A 20,099-nucleotide genomic window follows, 5' to 3' on the forward strand; every position below is an offset into this window, starting at 1 on the left:
AGAACAAGGGGCAATGGTTTTATGCTGAAAGAGGGTAGATTTAGGTTGGACGTAAGGAAGAAATTTTTTACGATGAGGGTGGTGAGACACTGGAACAGATTGACTAGAAAAGCTGTGGGTTCCCCATCATTGGAAGTGTTCAGGGTCATGTTAGATGGGGCTTTGAGCAACCTGATGTCCCTGCCCATGGAAGGGGGGTTGGGCTAGGTGTTCTTCTAAAGGTCACTATGAATGAGTTTTCTTTGCATAGCTTGGTCAAAAATTATTTTCTTGTTCTTGCTTAGTAGCTATTGTTTTGGTCCTGCTTCCCTCTGAATAAATAAAACACAAATTGCTAAGCTTATTTTATATCTTTTTTTTCAGTAGAGAAAATAATGGAAGGAAGAACCTCATCTTCAAGTCGTGTCAGTGTAAGTCTTCCTACAATTCGCAACAATTTACTTTGAGGCTGTGGGTATCCTAGGGTGTTCTCTGGTGGTCTAGCTTTTACTTTGCTGGAGCACTCTTTCTTGAGAAACAGTTTATTCTGGTAGCAGTCAACAGTAATGGCTGCTGTTGAACATGTATTAATACATGATAAGCTTAATGTTTGCTTTCACATAAATGTCACGTTTTCAGGGATATTTTAAGACCTAAGCTAACATCTAAAATATTAAGAGTAGTGCTGAAGTAAGTAGTGCAGCTGCATAATATTTAGTTATCTGCAGAGATGTGTTCAGAGACTATGCCAGTGTTTATTTTTTCTAAAATATCCCTACAGTAGTTTCTAGCAGTGGAAGCCCTGGTGAAAATAAATGATAGGCAGAGCAACTGGTTTCGTTGGGCAAGGACTGGACTGTCTAGTGTTTTAGAAATAAGCTGTTTGTGGCACCTTGTTTATGCGCTTTCTCTGACCCTTGCTCCTACAGGTGGGAACCTTCAGAAAAGTACTGCTGTTTTAGATGAGGAGTCTGCTAAGTGCGTATGCACATGTATGTGTTGAGTTAGTCACTTTCTATTAGGGAAAAGCTGAGGCAACTGCTTATGTTGTACTTGACATAGATACAGACCTCTGTTACCTCTTGACTTTGTGCTTATTCTGTAAGTTAATTGTGGGCACTGCAAACCAACATCTTCTTAATGAGTGCAAGCATTAGGAAGATATTGTACAGTGATGTGAAAATTCTGCTGATGAACGTGTCTTGTGCTTTTTGTCCCTTCCTGTCTGTTCATCTGTCTCTTTCTGTTTTCTGAGTCTGACCTTACCTGTTCTCAGTCTTATCTGTTATGTTATTGCAGAGGTTATCTGAATCTCTGTAACTTCATATGCATATTAAAATTTAGAGAAATGTGTTCTTAGGAAGCTCATAACAGAAACCACTAGTTGGGCAGCAGGTGGAGTTCTGAAGTAAGAAATTTGTGGCCGTTAACGTGCAGATCAGAAGAATGCATTCTGACTGATAAAACATGTTTTTAGACCACTTCTCAAAAAAAAAAACCAAATAAAAAAAAAACCCAAACCTAATTGCAGACATTCTTGTAAGAAAATGTCTATGTCAGTACTTAAATGTCGACTGAAAGGGAAGGGAGGTACGTGTATTAGAAATTGCTGCCTGTGTGTGATGTTTACATCCTTTATAATTTGAAGAATCTGTTATTAAAGGCATATTTGTTATTACAGCATCTGACCAGTAAAAGCAATTTGAGATACTGCATAGAAATTCAGCTCTAATTACTAAAAAAAATTTAAATCTTTGTTTCAAAGAAGTGTAGAGAAGGGGATAAGAGCACTCACAAACTGAAGAATTGAAGGATTATTTGACTGTGGTACAGTATGCTTCAGTTATGGTCTGTCTGAAGGACTACCTACAGAGCTAATGAGTGCAGTGTTCCCGTGTTAATAATTAAGTTGTTAGCGTCACTATTCTAGAGTCCGTGCTTGTAAACTCATGTTACAAGGTAGGGCATCTGGCAGCTTACAAATTAAGTTCATAATGCACTTGATAGTGGCCATCGTATGGAGCAGCTTCAGCTTTTTCCTGACTGAGGTAGACTTGGTTATCTGAAAGATGTAAATGTTCCGTTCCCTCTCTGACACATTCTAATCTGGCTGTATTTGCAGTGTAAGGTTTGGCTTCTCAGGATACCTTGATAAATGGGTAGGCTTGCACTTTTATTCTTTCAGTTGGTATTTTAACTGGTTTAACTAACCGATAGGAAATGTCACCCTCTTTTTTTTTATCTTGAGGAGTTGGTAGGAATTTAGTTTGACCATTTTTGTTTTGAATTTCAATGAATGAACACTATTTTCCACATATTTTTTTCTGAATTGGCAAACTTCTATGAATTACTGCTTTATATTTAAATAATTACTTTCAAAATGCTGGTTCTGGTTTTGCAAAGGTTGGCAATGACAATAGCTGCTACCATTTTGAGTACATTGTGGTGTATTGATGCTAAATTATCATACTAAAATACTTGTACTATTCTAAGATATAATTGCTTTTCATCCTGTTTGTTTTTTTTTTTGAGAGAGAGCAAACCTGGTGTGACATTCATTATAACATACAGTTATTTTGTTTTCTCTTTATCATTCTCTAAGATGAGATAATTAAACTAGAGAGTAAACAACTCGGAGGGAACTGAGGAAACTTGTAAGTGCCACCAGATTGGTTCCTGTCTTTTGGGCACATTTGGGGTAGTTGTAAAGTTAATGTAATAGGAAGAGCTTTTTCTTGCTTTTTGAGACGGTTCATATGTTAAAACATGTGGTATGACACGTGATTTAGGATCAAGCATCGGTGAGAAATGCATTTAAATTGAAGTCACAGGTCAGTGCTTCCCTTGGAACTTTGTTATTTTGCCTGGCAGTTAAGAAAACTTTGTACATGGCAGTATGTCAGCTCATAGCACCAGTGGATAATTTAGTTTTATTATGTGTGTAACATCATCTATTTTCAGTTTCGTATACCAAAGAAGAAAACAAACACCAAATCAGAGGATGTTCAAGTTCAGTCCCCTTTGTCAAGGCTCCCAGGCTCCCACCATTGGGACTACCCTTTAAAAGAGGTAAAGAGAAGTTCTTTGGAGTGTAAAGTGTGGAGGAGACTGTTATATGGGGTTTTTTTGTTCTGTTTCGGAGGCTGAATTTTTTTTCAATGCTGAGTGCTGCCTTGTGACCCATGTCTGACCTAGATTGTCTTGCAAAGAGACAAGTGTGTAGCTCTGAAATCTGTCTGCAAGCATACAGTTACAGCAATGGAAGTCAGTGCTGTATTGCCAGCCTAAAGCATTAAAATGCAGAGTTGGTCTTCAGGTGTAGTTTGAAATGATCTTGAAAATCATTCATTTAAAGGCAAATATAATTATTATTTTTTTATTTTAGGTAATTGTCTTCTGATTCCTGAACTCTTATATTATATTCAGGTCACTTACCAAAGTTTTTATTAAGATATGGAAATAATTTTTACGTTGAGTTTTCAGTTAGTTGTTATTTGCATCCAAGAGCTGAAACTTTAAGAGAACATATTAAATACTGTGTGACTTTGACAGAATTTTAGATGCTAATACAGAAATAACTAATTTCAGTATTAGACTGAAGGACTGTAAGTGTACTTATATGGTGTTTATCATAAATGATTGTCTTGATAATCTCAGTCACATATAGAAGCAAACTGTTGCCTCTATAAATCTGCTCCAAATTCAGTAAGCATTTTAAAAATGCCAAGTTTTGGAAACATATTTTGCTACTCTAGACTCCTTCAACTCAGCATTGAGAGTTTGTTGCTGGTTTTAGTGCTTTCAGAATCAGGGGGCTGGATAAACAGGCTTCTCCACAGAGGAGTTTTAAAAACCTAGTGAGGGAAGTTAGGAATTTTTCTTGACTTACAGTAGCAGTGATAATGTGATCCAGGTCTCTTGGTAGGCCTGGTCATTTGAGCATGCTGTAGTACAAACTCACTAGCTGGTTATGTTCTGTACTGTTATTCTTAAAGTGAGCTGAACATCTAATTACAGTCAGGTTTTGAAGTTGGAAGTAATGTCTCCTGTGGTTACAAGCAGTAGCTTCTTAGGCAGAGTCAGACAGCCCTTGCGTGGAATTCTTCCTGTCTTTCTCTCTGCCTCTACAAAAACAGTGATTAGACTGGGTGAACTGAAAAATCTTTTTTTCTTATTTCCTGTATATTGTCTAATTTTCCATTTCATATTTTTCTTACTGGTGTCTATATATTTCAGACTTTTCCATGTGGTAGAGGACTCTTTATGCGTTAAACACTGACTAGTCTTTATATTCTCCTTTAAAAAGAAAAGGTTACTCATGAGGTATCATAATTAAAAGAAACAGTACTGTTTTATCCATACAAAGGTCTGTCCTGGTTGTATTTAGTGTTGTCAGAGTTTGCTCCATGTTGTTTGAGAAATCTTGTGCAGCTTTCAGTGATTTGGGCAGATAGGTCTCTAACATGCTTGAAGACCAGTGTGATAAGGTGAACTAGATGATGTTTGAAGGCAGCAGGAGGGGAGAGCACGTTCAAGGCAATTTCTTGCTGCCAGCAGTTTTAATAATGAAGGTATTTTCTGTTACAGTTGGCCCCTGTGGTAGGGGAAAGATTGGTTTGGGGTGCACCTTTCAGACTTCACTAAGGTATATAAAATATGCATGGGCATGAATTCTTCAGATGCTCTTTCACCCCACGCTTAAACAGAAACAAAGATAAGTTTGTCTGCTTTCAGCCTGACTGGCATAATTTTCAAACATCTGTTTGGTTTGTTATCTTTAATAAGGAGGAGAGATTAGGAGGATGTAGTGGCAGAGGGAGATGGATTTCTGGGTTGTAGAATTAAGTATGTGTTTTGGTGGTGCTTCACATATTTAATTTGAAAATACAAGTGCATTCTGGTAAAGTAAGAGAACTTGCAAAAATTGAAGTCTTACTGTTCTGTGTTTTGCCACCTGAGTACCAAACCTTCAAATTTCTTTACCTTCTCATAATTTTATATCTTTGAGTGGAATATAATCTGGTTAACAACTTCTTTCTTTAACTCCGCGCATTTATCTTATGTATTTGTGATTCTGTAAAACAGGCTTAAGGTTTAAGTCCCTCTTTGGGATAGTCCCCCTTTAAATAGGGAAATAATTGAATTGTACTGTACTGTCGCATTTCTTTAGGAGAAAAACGTTCCATTCCAGATCAGGTGGTACACGGGTGTCCTAAATCAAGCAAATTAATTCTTTGCAAAATTTTTGTGTATACTCTTTGTGGATCTGCTTTATTTGATCAGTTGCATTGTTTCAATATCTGGCATTGTTCCCTTTTTCTATTGTAATACCCATTATAACATATTTATGTCTGTTGGAACCTACCAATTTTATTTATTTTATTTCAGTGGAACTTAAGTGCCAACAACAGAAAGTCTTCCACAAAAAGAAAAAGGCAAAAGGACTGTGACAGACACAGCTCTAATGATGAAGAATCAATTGGGTAAGAAGTCATCACAAAATTAGTTCTTCTCTGTTTGTGTATCCAGAGTTTCATAATCTTTCTTGAAGACGGGTATCACTGGTCTCCAGCTAATTATTTGTGTCATGCAGGGATGGTTTTCAAGCTGTTAGCCCACCCTTAAAGAATTCTGTTTCAGTGATTTAATGGCATTGTGAATTATGAAGCAACTGTAACTTTTTCTTTGTTTTAACACAATGCAAGACTGCAACGTCAGAATGGGAATGCAACACTTACTAGAGGAATTGCTGCTTGTTGACCTGCTTGGAATTGTGAAAGGTGTTCGTTACTCTCTAAGTGTAAATTGTCAATCTATCCCTAGATATTTTAGATATCTAAGAAATTTCTGAGATTATCTTTTGCTTGTCACTTCTTGCTCTCTACTCCACAGTCATTAACGTGGCTTTATCAACTCTTAAAAACAGCAAAAAAACCCCACTTAAGTAATATGACGATTAGCAGGGGAAGACGGTAGAAAACTAGAGGTCTTTCCACCTCTATGTTATAGTCAAGATACTTAACACTGCCGATGTGCAATCTTATTTACTCTGTTGCTTTATTTACTCTACAACTTTATGCTTTGTTGCTAAGAGCACATACCTTGGCTTCTTTGAGATTATGGTAAATTATTTAAAATCATCTTCTGTGAAGATGCCAGGTAGATAATTGTTTATCCAAGAAAACTTTGAAGCCATAGTTGACAAATGGAAACGAGAATGTAGAATTAGATTCACTGACAGCAGCTAGGAAGCATAATGACTTAATGATGAAATTATATTTATCTTAATGAAGCAATTGTTATTCCAGAAATCGTTTAAACCTAAACAAATACGAGTATGCATTCTCTGCCCCGTTTTCTGACTGGAACTTAACTTGATCAAAAGTGATTTCTTGTCAGGAGGGGCTGCTAAAAGCAAAGTGCACAGGTAATGAAAATGCTTAATGACAGCAGGTGACTTTTGACACTGAATTCGGTGGTTTTGTGACCTATGAATAGTCACGTTTTAGCCTGGGTTTTATATTCCGAATGCTTCAAACTGTTGCAAGGAAGAGCTGAACCTGTAAAAGATTCTGAATTTATTTTTCATACCTCCACAGCGGCGTGGCTGTCAGTTTATACCTAGTTACCTCAAAATGCTGCTCTCAGTAACCATAACTGAAGGAGTGGCTCATGGGATCAACCTAGCAGAATTTAAAAGCAGTGTTAATTGCAGTATCCTGGATTTTAATTATGCTGTGAAATGGCTGATATCTGATATCAATCTCTAAAGATGTTTCAGTAATCTTTGAATTGACCTTTCAATGTTGAGGAGCTATAAAAAAAGAAAAGCTACTTTTGGATCTGTTACATACATTAATTTTGATATGTGAGAGGCTTTCAAGTAGCATTTGTAGTTGTTCCACCATTTTTACCAAAATTCTTACCAGTACATTAGTAAGAAATAATTTAGACTGTAAAGAGACAGTAAATATTCAGATGATAAACCTATGCGTTTTTTCACTTCCTCAAAAAAAGATGTGTGTCTAGAGACTAGTTGGACGTTCTCTGTAAAATAAACTTAACCTACTGTCTGTGATAAAGCTTTTTCTAAGTATTCCATTTGCATACCTGGTGTTTCTCAGTCAAAATCAAAACACTAACCTCATTGCATAAGTAAAAAGAGCACATGGGGTTCTAAAGACGTGGTGTTTGTTGAGAAAAAGTCTGAGAACTGACAAAACTCAGAAGTAGTAAGTGTGAAGTGGCATGCTGAGAATATTTCTAATGCAAAAGTTTCTCTGTTCCTTCGTCCCAATAAGAAATTTTTCATTTGCATTGAAAAGCAGAAAATAGGTCTTAATGACAAACTCCTGTTAGTTCCTGATGTTTTAAAAACAGTCTTTATTGATAGGAGCTAACCTCAAATATTTAGGGAGGCATGTTTCATCTAGAATGTTGCTTGAGAATTGTTATTGCTGCTTCATTTTCTTCAGAAAAGGCAAAGTGGATGTTTTTTAACTGAAGTTCTCGATTACAAAATTTGGTATTTGATTGCTTCTGTCAGTCCTGCTGTGATGTGAGACCATGGGGACTGTAACCAGCAACCACAACTGCTCTCACTTAAACACCTCTGCTCATGGCCTTGTTGAAAGGTTGCGGTCAGGTCATTTGTTCATGATCCCAGATGGGGCTTTCAGAGCAGGTTAGTTCCCTAGTCCTTCTCATACGCTGTGGAGGTCTCTTAAGCATTCCTATGATTGTGTCACAAAAAAGATAAGAACCGTCATGAAATATGAATAGTTCAATTTATTAGTATCATTGCAGAAAGTCAGGTATAGTATTTATGTAATTGGTCAATAATGTTTTGTGTCCCACTTAGGAAATTTCTTTATTGTAGAAGTGGATAACACTATTTCAAGGATAACTATCACCACCTGGAAGTAAAGCTTAGAGGCATCCACTTACTTCAGCTGTATTACTCTTGCATTCTCCCAAGAGGGAAATAGGGGGAAACAACAACAACAAAAAAGAAACAAAATCATAGAATGGTTTGGGTTGGAATGGACCCTAAAGATCATCTAATTCCGACCCCCCTGCCATGGGCAGGGACGCCGCCCACTAGACCAGATTACTGAAGGCCCCATCCAACGTGGCCTTGAACGCTTCCAGGGAAGGGCCATCCACAGCTTCTCTGGGGAACCTGTTCCAGTGTCTCACCACCCTCAGAGTAAAGGATTTCTTCCTACTATCTAATTCTAAATCTACCCTCTTTCAGTTTAAAACAATTATCCCGCATCCTATCGCTACACTCCCTGGTAAAGAGTCCCTCCCCATCTTTCCTGTAGGCCCCCTGTAGCTACCAAAAGGCTGCTATAAGGTCTCTCTGAAGCCTGTCTCTCTCAGCCTGTCTTCATAGGAAGAACAGTGCTTCTGCCCTCTGATCATCTTTGTGGCCCTCCTGGACTTGCTGTCACAGGTCCATGTTTTTATGCTGGGGGCCTCAGAGCTGGATGCAGTACTTCAGGTGGGGTCTCACAAGAGTCCAGTAGAGGGGCAGAATCACCTCCCTTGACCTGCTGGCCACACTGCTTTTGATGCAGTCCAGGTTGTGGTTGGCTTTCTGGGCTGCGAGTGCGCATTGCTGGCTCATGTTGAGCTTCTTATCAACCAAGACTCCCAAGTCCTTCTCCTCAGGGCTGCTCTCAATCCATTCTCCAGCCACGCTGTATTTGTGCTTGGGATTGCCCTGACCCAGGTGCAGGACCTTGCACTCAGCCTTGTTGAACTTCATGAGGTTTGCATGGGCCCACCTCTCAAGCCTGTCCAGGTCCTTCTGGATGGCATCCCCTCCTCCAGCATCTCAACTGTACCATGTAGTTTGATGTTGTCAGCAAACTTGCTGAGGGTGCGCACAATCCCACTGTCCATGTTGTCCAACAAAGATGCTAAACAGCACTGGTCCCAATATGGACCCCTGAAGAGCTCCACTTGTCACTGGTCTCCACTTGGACCATAGAGGCACTGACCATAACTCTTTGAGTGCAACCATCTGACCAATTGCTTATCTAGTCAGTGGTCCATCCATCAAATCCATATAAAAACAGAACAGTGTTTTGAAATTCAAGTTTCTCTCTCTGGTCTGTCAGGTTTTCTCTAGGGGGAGGGTGGGAGGAGTACTTATGTAAGATGTGTGTGATTATTTCAGCTCAGTATTTTAAACATTAATTGAAATACATGTCATGGCTGAATCAAGTACTGACGCCATAGCAGTCAGGTTTTTGTGGCAATCATTTATATACTGGTTCCCTTTGCCCTGACAAGCTCATTTTGGCAGTTACACCTTCCTGGTCCAGCAAAGCAAGGAGGTTAGTAGGGATGTTCATGTTTGCTGTTAAAACATTGACTTCTAACCAGTTGATGGAAGGTCATGGCCTTGAAGTAGGCAGCAGACAGACAAAGGCTTTCTTCTCAAAAGGCTGTAGTCAGTGAATGTGGCAATCGGAGTTTCCTGTTAATGATAGTGCATTGCGTTATTCCTTTGGGCTCCGAAAGGCCAAGGACCTCCTGATCTGTGCATGTGCTGCAGAAGCTCAGGTAGGTGAATACATATCAAGTCTATCCGAGGCTTTATTCTGTAAACCCAGGACAGGTGTTTAGCTTTTGTGGGACCTGATGGGGCAACCTCTCCATGGTAGGTGGCATCCCACTGTGAACATACTTATTTCCCAAAACTTGGGTTTACTAGTAGAAGAACGTGGGTATGAAGATGTTGGTGTAGACAATAATTTACTCCAAAAGGAGTTTGTGGCCTCCAGGTCTCATCTTGATCGCATTCTCCAATACGAATTTGAACTGGGGCAAGTGGTTACAACACTGGTGTGTAGACAAATACAATCATTGAGAAAGGAACTGCATCCAGCAGCTCTGACAATTGAGTGACGTCGAAGTCAAACATTTTCCTCAAAGGAGTACAAACAATTAATAGCTTCTGGTCCTGTGCTTTTTAAGGCTGGGTTATACCTTTTTGCCCATGAAAAGTGATTTGAGACTCACCAGGAGCAGTTAACAGCATTTTTCATAATATGTATTTTTTTGTCTGTTCCATCCTTACTTGTGTAAGTATGTTTTCATTACCTTTAGTTGTGTATTTTTTTTCTCTTTTGTGGAGGTAGAGAAGAGAGGGTATGGTAGGTCCTTGCTTTAGAAACAAAAATAATTGCCTTTGGTTTTCCTTCATCAAGATGCCTCCAGTCTTACTGTTGTACAGGTTGCTTGCTGGGTCTGCCAGTGGGACTTGCTTTTAATGTATACTTTCCTTGCTATTTTTCTGCTTGACATTAATTTTTATCTTTTGAAATGTCTCTTGCATGACTTGCTCACTTTATTCTGTGGACAATTTAACAGGTAATTTAAGGAACTGTGTGACAACCGTCAGTTATGAATGTACAGGCTGGCTTAAGTGTAAAAGTTTTTCCTGACTCTGTTTTACACCCAGTCTTGATGATATTATTTTTCAAGAAATGCCACCAGATGCCATTCCCCCTTTGGAAATGGAAACCATTGAAAGCTCTGAAGCCCCCATACAGCTCTGAAGATCAGGTCATAACCAGCTGTCCTGTCAAGGTCTGCAGTCAAAAAAATGGTGCCACATAAGAAGTGATGCCTTAGCCTGTCACTGACATCTTTAGGAATAGCCAGATGTATAATGTTTTCTTCCTTGTTGGTTGAAGATTCCTCTGCTTTGCGCAGGTTTACAGTGCAAAGCTGGTTGTATGTGTGCTTTAAATTCTAAGGTCATTTTTGCAAAGATACTTGCTTAGAATGCATAAGCCACATTTAAATCAAGGGAGTGGGAAATGTTACAAATTCTGTGCCTAATAACAATCAGTAAATCAAATTAGGGAGGACCCTGAAGCCTGTCAAGGTCTAGCCTGACACAAATGTCAGCAAAGGATGTCAGATCCAAATTTACAACAAAGTACAGGTAACGAAATCCAGTTTCACCGGAAATTCTACTTCTTACTCCTTTACCTAGTGCTGTGGGCTTTCTCTGTCATGATGGCATTGTTAAAGACCCTAAAGGTCAGAATCTTTTCCATGATCTTTACAAGTCCTGATCATACAATTGACATAAAGAGTCTGTGATCAACTATGTTCCCACTGGACTAACTACCTTGCAAGTTCACACTAAATTTAGTAAAATTTCATTACGTTGTGTTTTGTTTGACAAATAGAAAGAAAAAAAACATCTGGCATTTCTACAAGATAGAACAATGAAAACTGAAAGAATTTACATTGGAGAAATGAACTGTTAAGCTTAGCATGATTCTAGCTAGGAGAACCGAAGTGTTCTATGGAGAATAACACATTTATGTTGTCTCATAGTGCTCTACAGTAATGACTTCAAAGTATTTTTTATTTTTTTTAAGGAGAAACAATTTCTGATTTGCATCTTCGTATTGCTAGGGCCCACTTCTGCAACCGTTCTGTATTGGGAGGAAAAATGCCATTTGGATACTTAAAGGTTTGATTTGTAACTTCAAGTCCTGTTAGAGGAAAACAAAAAGTATCTGGCTTAGTCTTTCGTTGCTTCATCTCTTCTGGCACCTCAAAAGATTAAATGTCTTTCTGCTACGGTTCTTTAGTAATTGTAGTAACTAAATTTAGTAACTGCACCTCTAGAGTAGTTTGGGTCTTCCTTCTCTTTGAGGAAATTAAAGCAGAAGAGTAAATGTCTGGTTTCATAAGATGAATTTGCACAAGTTACTTGATGACTTTTACCTTGAAATTGCCTTTAACTGCTTTAGTAGTTGTAAATTTTCTTAACACTCTAATAGGTTCTTGTATAGCTGAATTGTGAATTTTTATCACATTTCTTAAATGTATATATTCTTTATTTCCTTAGGTATTGCTTATATATTCCTTATTTCTAAAGTACCATACAGTTGGACGAACAATGAATGATATATAAGTCTGGTCACTGTAAGCTCATCTTATGTATTAAACGATGGTTAATATATCAACTCTGCACATTTGAGAAGAAAAAAGCTACAACTTCTGACTTTATAAAAAATAAGTCTCTTGCATCCTATGCTAAATCAAGAATGCTTTGCAGGCTTGGTATATGCTCGCTGGGCTCTACAGTTGGGTTCCACCATGTCAGACATTAGTCTGACTGTCCCTCACAACTTGTATTTACTTTCTAAGCTTTTCAGTAGCTAAAGCATATCTTTAAATGAAACACCAATATCTGGATCCTTGGAGTGTAGAACAAATCTTTTTTAGGTCTCCAGTATTCAAAGCACATGCTCAGACTCTGTCGTAGGTTCTTAAAAACAATTCTTTGCATTAGGAGTCATAAGGTATATACAGATCTGGGTAAAAGAATGAATGTGTACCTGCCTAAAACATTATGGAGCACTCCTGTGGTTTAGGTTAGTCTTCTGATGAGACCATCTTTGTACGTATGACTTCTCATTGCCTTCATAGAGTCAGTCTCTCACGTTGGAAACCCTGGTGTCCTGGTTCCGGTGGGGATAGGGTTAATTCTTCCCAGGACAGAGGTATTCCCTGCCATGTGAGCCATGCCCATCCTGAGCTGCCAGGGGAGTTGGGGAGTCGGCAGGAAGGGGGAGTCGGCAGGAAGTCGAAGCTTGGAGTGGGCTGGGGCAGCCCGGGTCCCTCAGTGGTTCTATAATTGTGTTTCTGTATTCCTCTATCAGTGGTGGTGGTGTTGTTTTCTTGTTCCCTTTGCTGATGTGTTAAACTGCCTTTGTCTCAACCCAAGAGTTTTGCCTTTTTCTTCCGATTCTTCCCGTATTGGGAAGGCCCGAGCGAGCGGCACGTGGTTCTTTTTTGCCGTCTGAGGCTAAACCACGACACCTGGTATCTGTGTTGCAGACTGGACCCAGTTCTCAGGGAAGTCTGCTGCCTCCCTAGGGCCCGGGTTAAGGATATAAAAAGAAAACTTCCCTCCCTGGTAAGCCCTTCAGATTACTACCTGCTACTGATTTTTCAGACAGGCAGAGATGAACTGATAATGAGAAACCCAGGGGTGATCAAGAGAGACTTTGGGCCTTGGGACAACTGGTTAAGGGGTCAGGAGTGCAAGTAGTGTTCTCTTCTGTAATTTCCAGTTGCAGGGAAGGATGAGGGAAGCAATAAGAAGAGCCAGCAGATTAATACCTGGCTCTGAGCCTGGTGTCAGCATCAGGACTTTGGTTTTTTTGATCACGGGTTGGTTGACATGACACCAGGCCTGCAGGAGATGGATGAAGTACACCTGTCTCAAAGGGGGAAAAGGATCTTGGCACAGGAGTCGGCAGGGCTCATCGAATGGGCTTTAAACTAGATTTGAAGGGGGAAGTGGATGAAACCAAGCTCTCTAGAGATAAGCCTGGGGGTGGTTTGCCAGTGTCTGTGGGATGGGATGCTGGTGAGGTCCCTTGGTCTGCTGACTCAGTGAAGGCAGGGGATGAAGATTCGTGCAGCAACAGAGACGCAAGGTCGCTGATGGGTTAGAAACTACAGCTGTGCCTGGGAATGGACAGGTAGGAGTTACTGCTTCTCCCAGCATAAAAGGTGGCAGGATGAATAGCCCAACTGAAGTGCTTCTACACTAATGCATGGAGCATGGGCAACAAACAGGAGGAGATGAAAGCCATTGTGCAGCAGAAAAACTATGATGTAGTCACCATCATGGAAACATTGTGGGATGACTCGCACAACTGGAGCACTGCATTAGTTGGCTACAAACTCTTCAGAAGAGATGGGCGAGGAAGGAGAGGAGGTGCAGTGGCTCTGTATGTTAGGGAGTATTATGAATGTCAAAAACTTAATGATGGTGACAATAGGATTGAGTGTTTGTGGGTAAGAATCAGGAGGAGGGCCAACAAGGCAGATATCATAGTGGGAATCTGTTACAGACCACACAACCAGGTTGTAGAGGCAGATGAAATATTCTACAAGCAGCTGGGAGAAGTCTCAAGATCACTAGCCCTTGTTCTCATGGGAGACTTCAACCTACCAGATATCTGCGGGGAATACAGTACAGCTGAGAGTGAACAGTCTCGGAGGTTCCTGGATTGCATTGGGGATAACTTGCTGACACAGCTGGTGAGGGAGTCCTGCTGGACTTGTTGTTTGTAAACAGAGAAGAACTTGTGGGGGATGTGGTGGTTGGGGGCTGTAGGCCGTCTTGGGCATAGTGATCACAAAATGGTAGAGTTTTTGATTTTTTTAGAGAAGCAAGGAGAGGGGTCAGCAGAACTGCCACCTTGGACTTCTGGAGGGCAGACTTTGGTCTTTTCAGGAGCCTGCTTGCCAGAGTCCCTCAGGAGGCAGTCCTGAAGGGCAAAGGAGTCCAGGAAGGCTGGACGCTTTTCAAGAAGGAAGGCTGGACGCTTTTCAAGAAGGAAGGCTGGACGCTTTTCAAGAAGGAAGGCTGGACGCTTTTCAAGAAGGAAGGCTGGACGCTTTTCAAGAAGGAAGTCTTAAAGGTGTGGGAGCAGGCCATCCCCAATGTGCGGAAAAACAAGCTGTCAGGGAAGAAGACTGGGCTGGTTGAACAGAGAGATATGATTGCAACTAAGGGAAAAAAGCAGAGTTTAAGAGGCAGACTGCTTAGGAAGACTACAAAGATGTTATGAGGCTATGTAAGGAGGAAATTAGAAGGGCCAAAGCCCAGCTAGAGCTTAACCTGTCTTTGGATGTTAAGAACAATAAAAAAAGTTTCTACAAATACATTAGTAATAAAAGGAGGGCTAAGGAGAATCTCCATGGGTGGTAACACGATGACAAAGGATGAGGAGAAAGCTTGAGGTACTTAACGCCTTCTCTGCCTCAGTCTTTAGTAGTAAAATCAGCTGTTCTCTGAGTACCCAGACCCCTGAGCTAGTAGATGGGGGTCGGGAGCAGAATGAAGCCCCCCTAATCGAAAGGGAGATGGTGGGGGACCTGCTGCAGCACCACTTCCGTCATTTACCATCAGTCCTGGCAAACTGGGGAGGTCCCAGTTGACTGGAGGCTAGCAAATGTGACACCCATCCACAAGAAGGGCTGGAAGGAGGATCTGGGGAGCTACAGGCCTGTCAGTCTGACCTCGGTGCCTGGGAATGTCATGAACAGATGATCTTGAGTGCCATTATGTGGCATGTGAAGGACAGCCAGGTGATCAGGCCCAGTCAGCCTGGGTTCATGAAAGGCAGGTCCTGCTTGACAAACTTGATCTCCTTCTGTGACAAAGTGACCTGCTTTGTGGATGAGGGAAAGGCTGTGAATGTTGTTTACATGGACTTTAGTAAAGCCTCTAACATGGTTTCCCACAGCATTCTCCTGGAGAAAATGGTTGCCCGTGGCTTGGACAGGAGTACTCTTTGCTGGGTTGAAAACTGACTGGAGGGCCGGGCCCAGAGAGTGGTGGTGAATGGAGTTAAATCCAGTTCACAGACGGTCATGAGTGGTGTTCCCCGAGGGCTCGGTATTGGGGCCAGTTCTCTTTAATATCTTTATCGATGATCTGGACGAGGACTGAGGATTGAATGCACCCTCAGTAAGTTTGCAGACAACACCAAGTTGGGTGGGGCTGTTGATCTGCTTGAAGGTAGAAAGGCGTTGCAGAGGGATCTGGACAGGCTGGATCGATGGGCCAAGGCCAATGGTATGAGGTTCAACAAGGCCAAGTGCCGGGTCCTGCACTTGGGTCACAACAACCCCATGCAATGTTACAAGCTTAGGGAGAAGTGGCTGGACAGCTTCCTGGCAGAAAAGGACCTGGGGGTGTTGGTCGACTGCCAGCTGAAGATAGAGCCAGCAGTGTGCCCAGGTGGCCAAGAAGGCTAACAGCATCTTGGCGTGTATCAGGAATAGTGTGGTGAGTAGCACTGGGGAAGTGATCGTGCCCCTGTACTCAGCACTGGTGAGGCCCCACCTTGAGTACTGTGTCTAGTTCTGGTCCCCTCATTACAAAAAAGACATTGAGGTGCTGGAGCGGGTCCAGAGAAGGGCAGCAAAGCTGGTGAGGGGTCTGGAGAAAAAGTCTATAAGAAACAGCTGAGGGAAGCTGAGGTTGTTTAGCCTGGAGAAAAGGAGGCTGAGGGGAGGCCTTATCATTCTCTACAACTACCTGAAAGGAGGTTGTAGAGAGGTGGGGGTCGGTCTCTTCTCCCAAGTAACAGGCGATAGGATGAGAAGAAATGGCCTCAAGTTGTGCCAAGGGAGGTTTAGACTGGATATTAGGAAAAATTTTTACATTGAAAGGGTTATCAAGCATTGGAACAAGCTGCCCAGGGAAGTGGTGGAATCTTCATTCCTGGAGGTTATTTAAAAGATGGGTAGACATAGTGCTTAGGGATATGGTGTAGGGATGTTTTTTGTCAGTGTTAGGTCGGTGGTTGGATTTGATCTGAAAGGTACCTTCCAACCTAGACAATTCTATGATAGGGAGTTTTTACTAACTTTATAATTTGTAATTGTATGTAATTTCTTTAGTGAATTGAACAGAAATCAGTTGGAGCTTCAAAACCGAGACATTATACTAGCTTCTTGATTTTTTTTTTTTTTCCCCAGCAAGATCATAACCTAATTTGTGATATGGGAACCAATAACATTCGTTGTTCTAAAATAAGATGCCACAATATGAGTGCTTGTTTTCATCCTGCAAATGTTCAAGTGTACCCTTTCAGAATAGTTTGTAAGGCCATAGTGATACCACTTCCAGCATTTTGCAGTAAAAAGATGCACCTGAATGTCCATGTTTTTTCACTGAAAGTTTAACTCTTCAGAATCACATATGGATGTGTTAGTTATTGATGTCAGAAGAATAAACCTTGAAAGGCTGTCCTGATCAAGAGAGACACTTGTGATTCCTCTTCTCCAAAGAGAACTGCTTTGTAAATTGTCAGGCAAGTGAACTTAATTCTACTGAAGATATAAGGTATGATGCAGAGACAGTAACTCATACAAAAGCTTTGTTGAATTCATGTGACTTAAGTTCTCAGCACCCTATTATTAATTTATTATTATATGTATGGCAGGCAACCCAAAGTTATCTTGACGAATGTCCTGAGGACGAAAATAGGAAGAAAATACACACAGGCGCAACTTAAAACTGGTGCTAATTTTTCTGATGCTGGCAAGCTGCAGTCAGATCAACCACCCTCATCATCTGCTGCCAGTCTAATGATATGGCAAATTTTAAACCCTACTCTCCAAAGCCTTTTTGTGTCTAAAAGGTACGTTGTCTTTGCCTCGTGTCACTCAAAAAAATAATTTTCCTTTCAGTTGTTTTTTTTCATGAGAAAGTATTCTTTGTTGTACCACAGCCATCTTGTTCATGAGCTATATTCTCATTCTCATGTCATCTGACTTGACTGAATTCCCTTGTACCTGGTTCCTTTTGATAATCATTGAGAGAGATGGTGCCAGGCACACTGTGGTGGGTTTTCTGATCAGATGTCTTCTACATGGTCCTGTACTAACAAGACCCAATTAATTCTGATTCAGCCATTGGACTCTCAAAATGTTTGGATTTTTTTATTCTTGTGAAAAAAGTACACCTGTATTTAACTGCCCTCTTTTCTCAGAGAAGGTGTCAGGATGTATTTTCACTGTTACTATTTCAGACTACTCATGAAAATGAGAACTGGCATAAAGGGTCAGAAGAAAAGCATATCAAGTCTGGTATCTTCCTCCCCACCCTACCAGGCAATGGTCAGTTGCAGATATCCAGGGAAAAGTATGGCTAGAGTGAATACTTTTTTGCGCTGTTTTCTCTCTGAGCTTCTGATGTTCAGAGACTTCCTTTATTGGAAGTTACATCCAGACTACAGTATTCTTTGATATCAGACTTTTCCTCTAAATCATATCCTCATTGCTTATCACCTGTGTGCCTCTGCAGCATCTTGTCTGTAAGGTAGTCTACTGATTGAAAGCAAATTTACATCTTAGTGCAGGAGGAAATCTGAGTGCTCCCCAGACGTCATGCAGTCAGTGCTGGAGTGTGCTTTGTAGATGTATACAGACAACAGGAGAATTATGTAGTCCATACCCAAAAGACAATGTTGTTCACAACAGCTTCAAAAAAGGCCATGACATTACATCCTAATCCAAAATAAATTGCAATGGAAGTGGTAGAATTTAAATCCCATCTTGAGAAACTAAGTGAGTAAATCAAGAGCTATACAGCAAGCTGTCTGCAGTGGCATTGCATGAAGTAAGTTGTGCTGCTCTTACACACTTGTGCTCAAGTTGGCAGTTGCATCTTTGTATTTCTGGTTATCTTATTTTTGATGCTTGTCTCTTCTAACACTTGCAGATGTTTTTTCTGAGCCTTGTTATTGCTACTCTGTAGAATGCCATCTGGAAGTTGAGGAGGGGAACAAAATCTAATGCTACCATTTTGGTGGTGCACTACTTTTCTACTTGTTTACGAAGTGCTTGAGAAAATCCATTCTCTTTTACTGGAGGCTTCTTGTTCACAGGAAAATCAACATTGTTTGCTCCATAGTTCTGAGAAATGTGTACAAATATTGTATGAAAGCTATTTAGAGATAAACAATTACCAGTTTTTAAGCAATACTTAGGTGTTAGAGGCAATACAGTGTGAATTGTATGTAGCTAAGGTGAAATTATATGTCTGGCATTTCTTACCCTGGTCTCTTGTTGCTTTTTTGAATTTATACACTTACCTTGGATTTTAAATTCCTTAGTGGGATTTTGTTTTGTCTCTAAGGGACTGAAAATAATGATGTTTGATTATCAAGCCTTTAAGATACGTGAATTTAACAAGAAGTTTCTTTCTCTAGATTTCAGTGCAGTATTTATGATTTACTGTTATATATGTGGCAGGCAACCCAAAGTTATCTTGACGAATGTCCTGAGGACGAAAATTGGAAGAAAATACATAGACAGCCACGTAATAATTGATGCAGATTTATCTGATGCTGACAGATTACAATCAGGTCAACTACCCTCATCATCTGTTGCCAGCCTACAGACATGTCAAATATTAAGTTCTCCTCATGAAAGTTCTTTTCTGTCTGAAAGGTATGTTACTCACTGATGATTTTGCCAGTCTTCCTGAAATGACATGACTTCACAATGGAAAAGAATTTCCCTGACACAATTTTTATTATACTCTTGCCTTGAAGCGGGAGATCGATTTCCTGAGTGCAAACTAAGATGCTGCTCCAGTGAGCCATTTTAACATTGCATTTATTCTGATTTGCTGCACCTGATATTAATAAGCTACTTTTCTTTCATAAAAGGAATTACCATTTACAGTAAATCAGTGTTTTGATTTGTGAAGATGGCCATGTAATTCAAACACATTTAAGTTGGTTTTGTGTCTAGAACCAAAATCTTGCTTTCCTGTTGTTGTTAATGTGTTCTAGTATGTTTTGAAGTAACCTCTTTTGCAAAATTTCTCCAAATTCGTCTCTGTGATAGTTCATTTCTTTTCACATTAATCCACTAGTGTTCTCAATCCCAACAGAAAGCCATTGTTTAAGGGCTGTATGTGTGTCCTCTCATTGCTTGACATCTACTTTTCGTCTTTTCTTTCTATGTTTAGGTTGACTGAGCATCACAGTAACACTTGACATATAAAACTGGCAGAAATCAGATCTTGTATAATGTTTGTTTTGGTCTAAGATGGCAGTTGAATTCAGAGTAAGCTTTTCCTCTTGTCTTTTATGGCCTCCTCTTTGCTTAACAGCAAAGTATCCAGAGGAACAAGTAGCAAGAAATTTGGTAGAACAACAGAAAAAGGAAGGAAGAGAAGAATGATTTGTGAGGGCAGGAATAATCAATAGTTACCAGGTTAAAGAAATTGTAAAATTCTTGAGGAAAGTAAGTCATATTCCTCATTCTGATATATGAACATCTTAGGGAATCTAAATTAGTAAGAATTCCTTTCTCTTTTTTGTTGGGATCCCCATTGCTGCTTAAATTAATCTGACAAAGCTGCAATTTAAGTGAGGGATTTACAACAGTTTATTATACTGTCTCATTTTAGAAATATTCAATTTGTTGCTAATAAATAGTTTTCCATAACTTTGGGATGACTAAAATGTGGGGAGCTTGTTTGAACTCTTGTATGTAACTCTAAATCTGAGGAAACATTTTGTGTATTTTTTCAA

General features: G+C 40.2%; 1 protein-coding gene across 10 annotated transcripts in view; it reads left to right on the top strand.

Moving 5' to 3' along the window:
• The window catches only part of SENP7 (SUMO specific peptidase 7), a 49,624-nt gene that overhangs the window by 1,105 nt on the left and 28,420 nt on the right, over positions 1-20,099 (top strand). For 2 of the 10 annotated variants that reach the window (XM_063350017.1, XM_063350041.1), the window contains exons 2-6: positions 364-410; positions 2,941-3,048; positions 5,368-5,462; positions 16,995-17,192; positions 18,808-19,005. In XM_063350017.1, the coding sequence (XP_063206087.1) occupies positions 375-410; positions 2,941-3,048; positions 5,368-5,462; positions 16,995-17,192; positions 18,808-19,005 (635 nt within the window). In that variant the 5' untranslated portion in view covers positions 364-374. Of the gene's footprint in view, positions 1-363; positions 411-908; positions 972-2,940; positions 3,049-5,367; positions 5,463-12,916; positions 12,941-16,994; positions 17,193-18,807; positions 19,006-20,099 lie in introns of those variants that run through there. The other 8 variants (XM_063350034.1, XM_063350065.1, XM_063350026.1 and 5 more) reach the window with 8 other exon arrangements.

This window comes from Chroicocephalus ridibundus, chromosome 1 (assembly GCF_963924245.1).
Source record: "Chroicocephalus ridibundus chromosome 1, bChrRid1.1, whole genome shotgun sequence".
Taxonomy (NCBI): domain Eukaryota; kingdom Metazoa; phylum Chordata; class Aves; order Charadriiformes; family Laridae; genus Chroicocephalus; species Chroicocephalus ridibundus.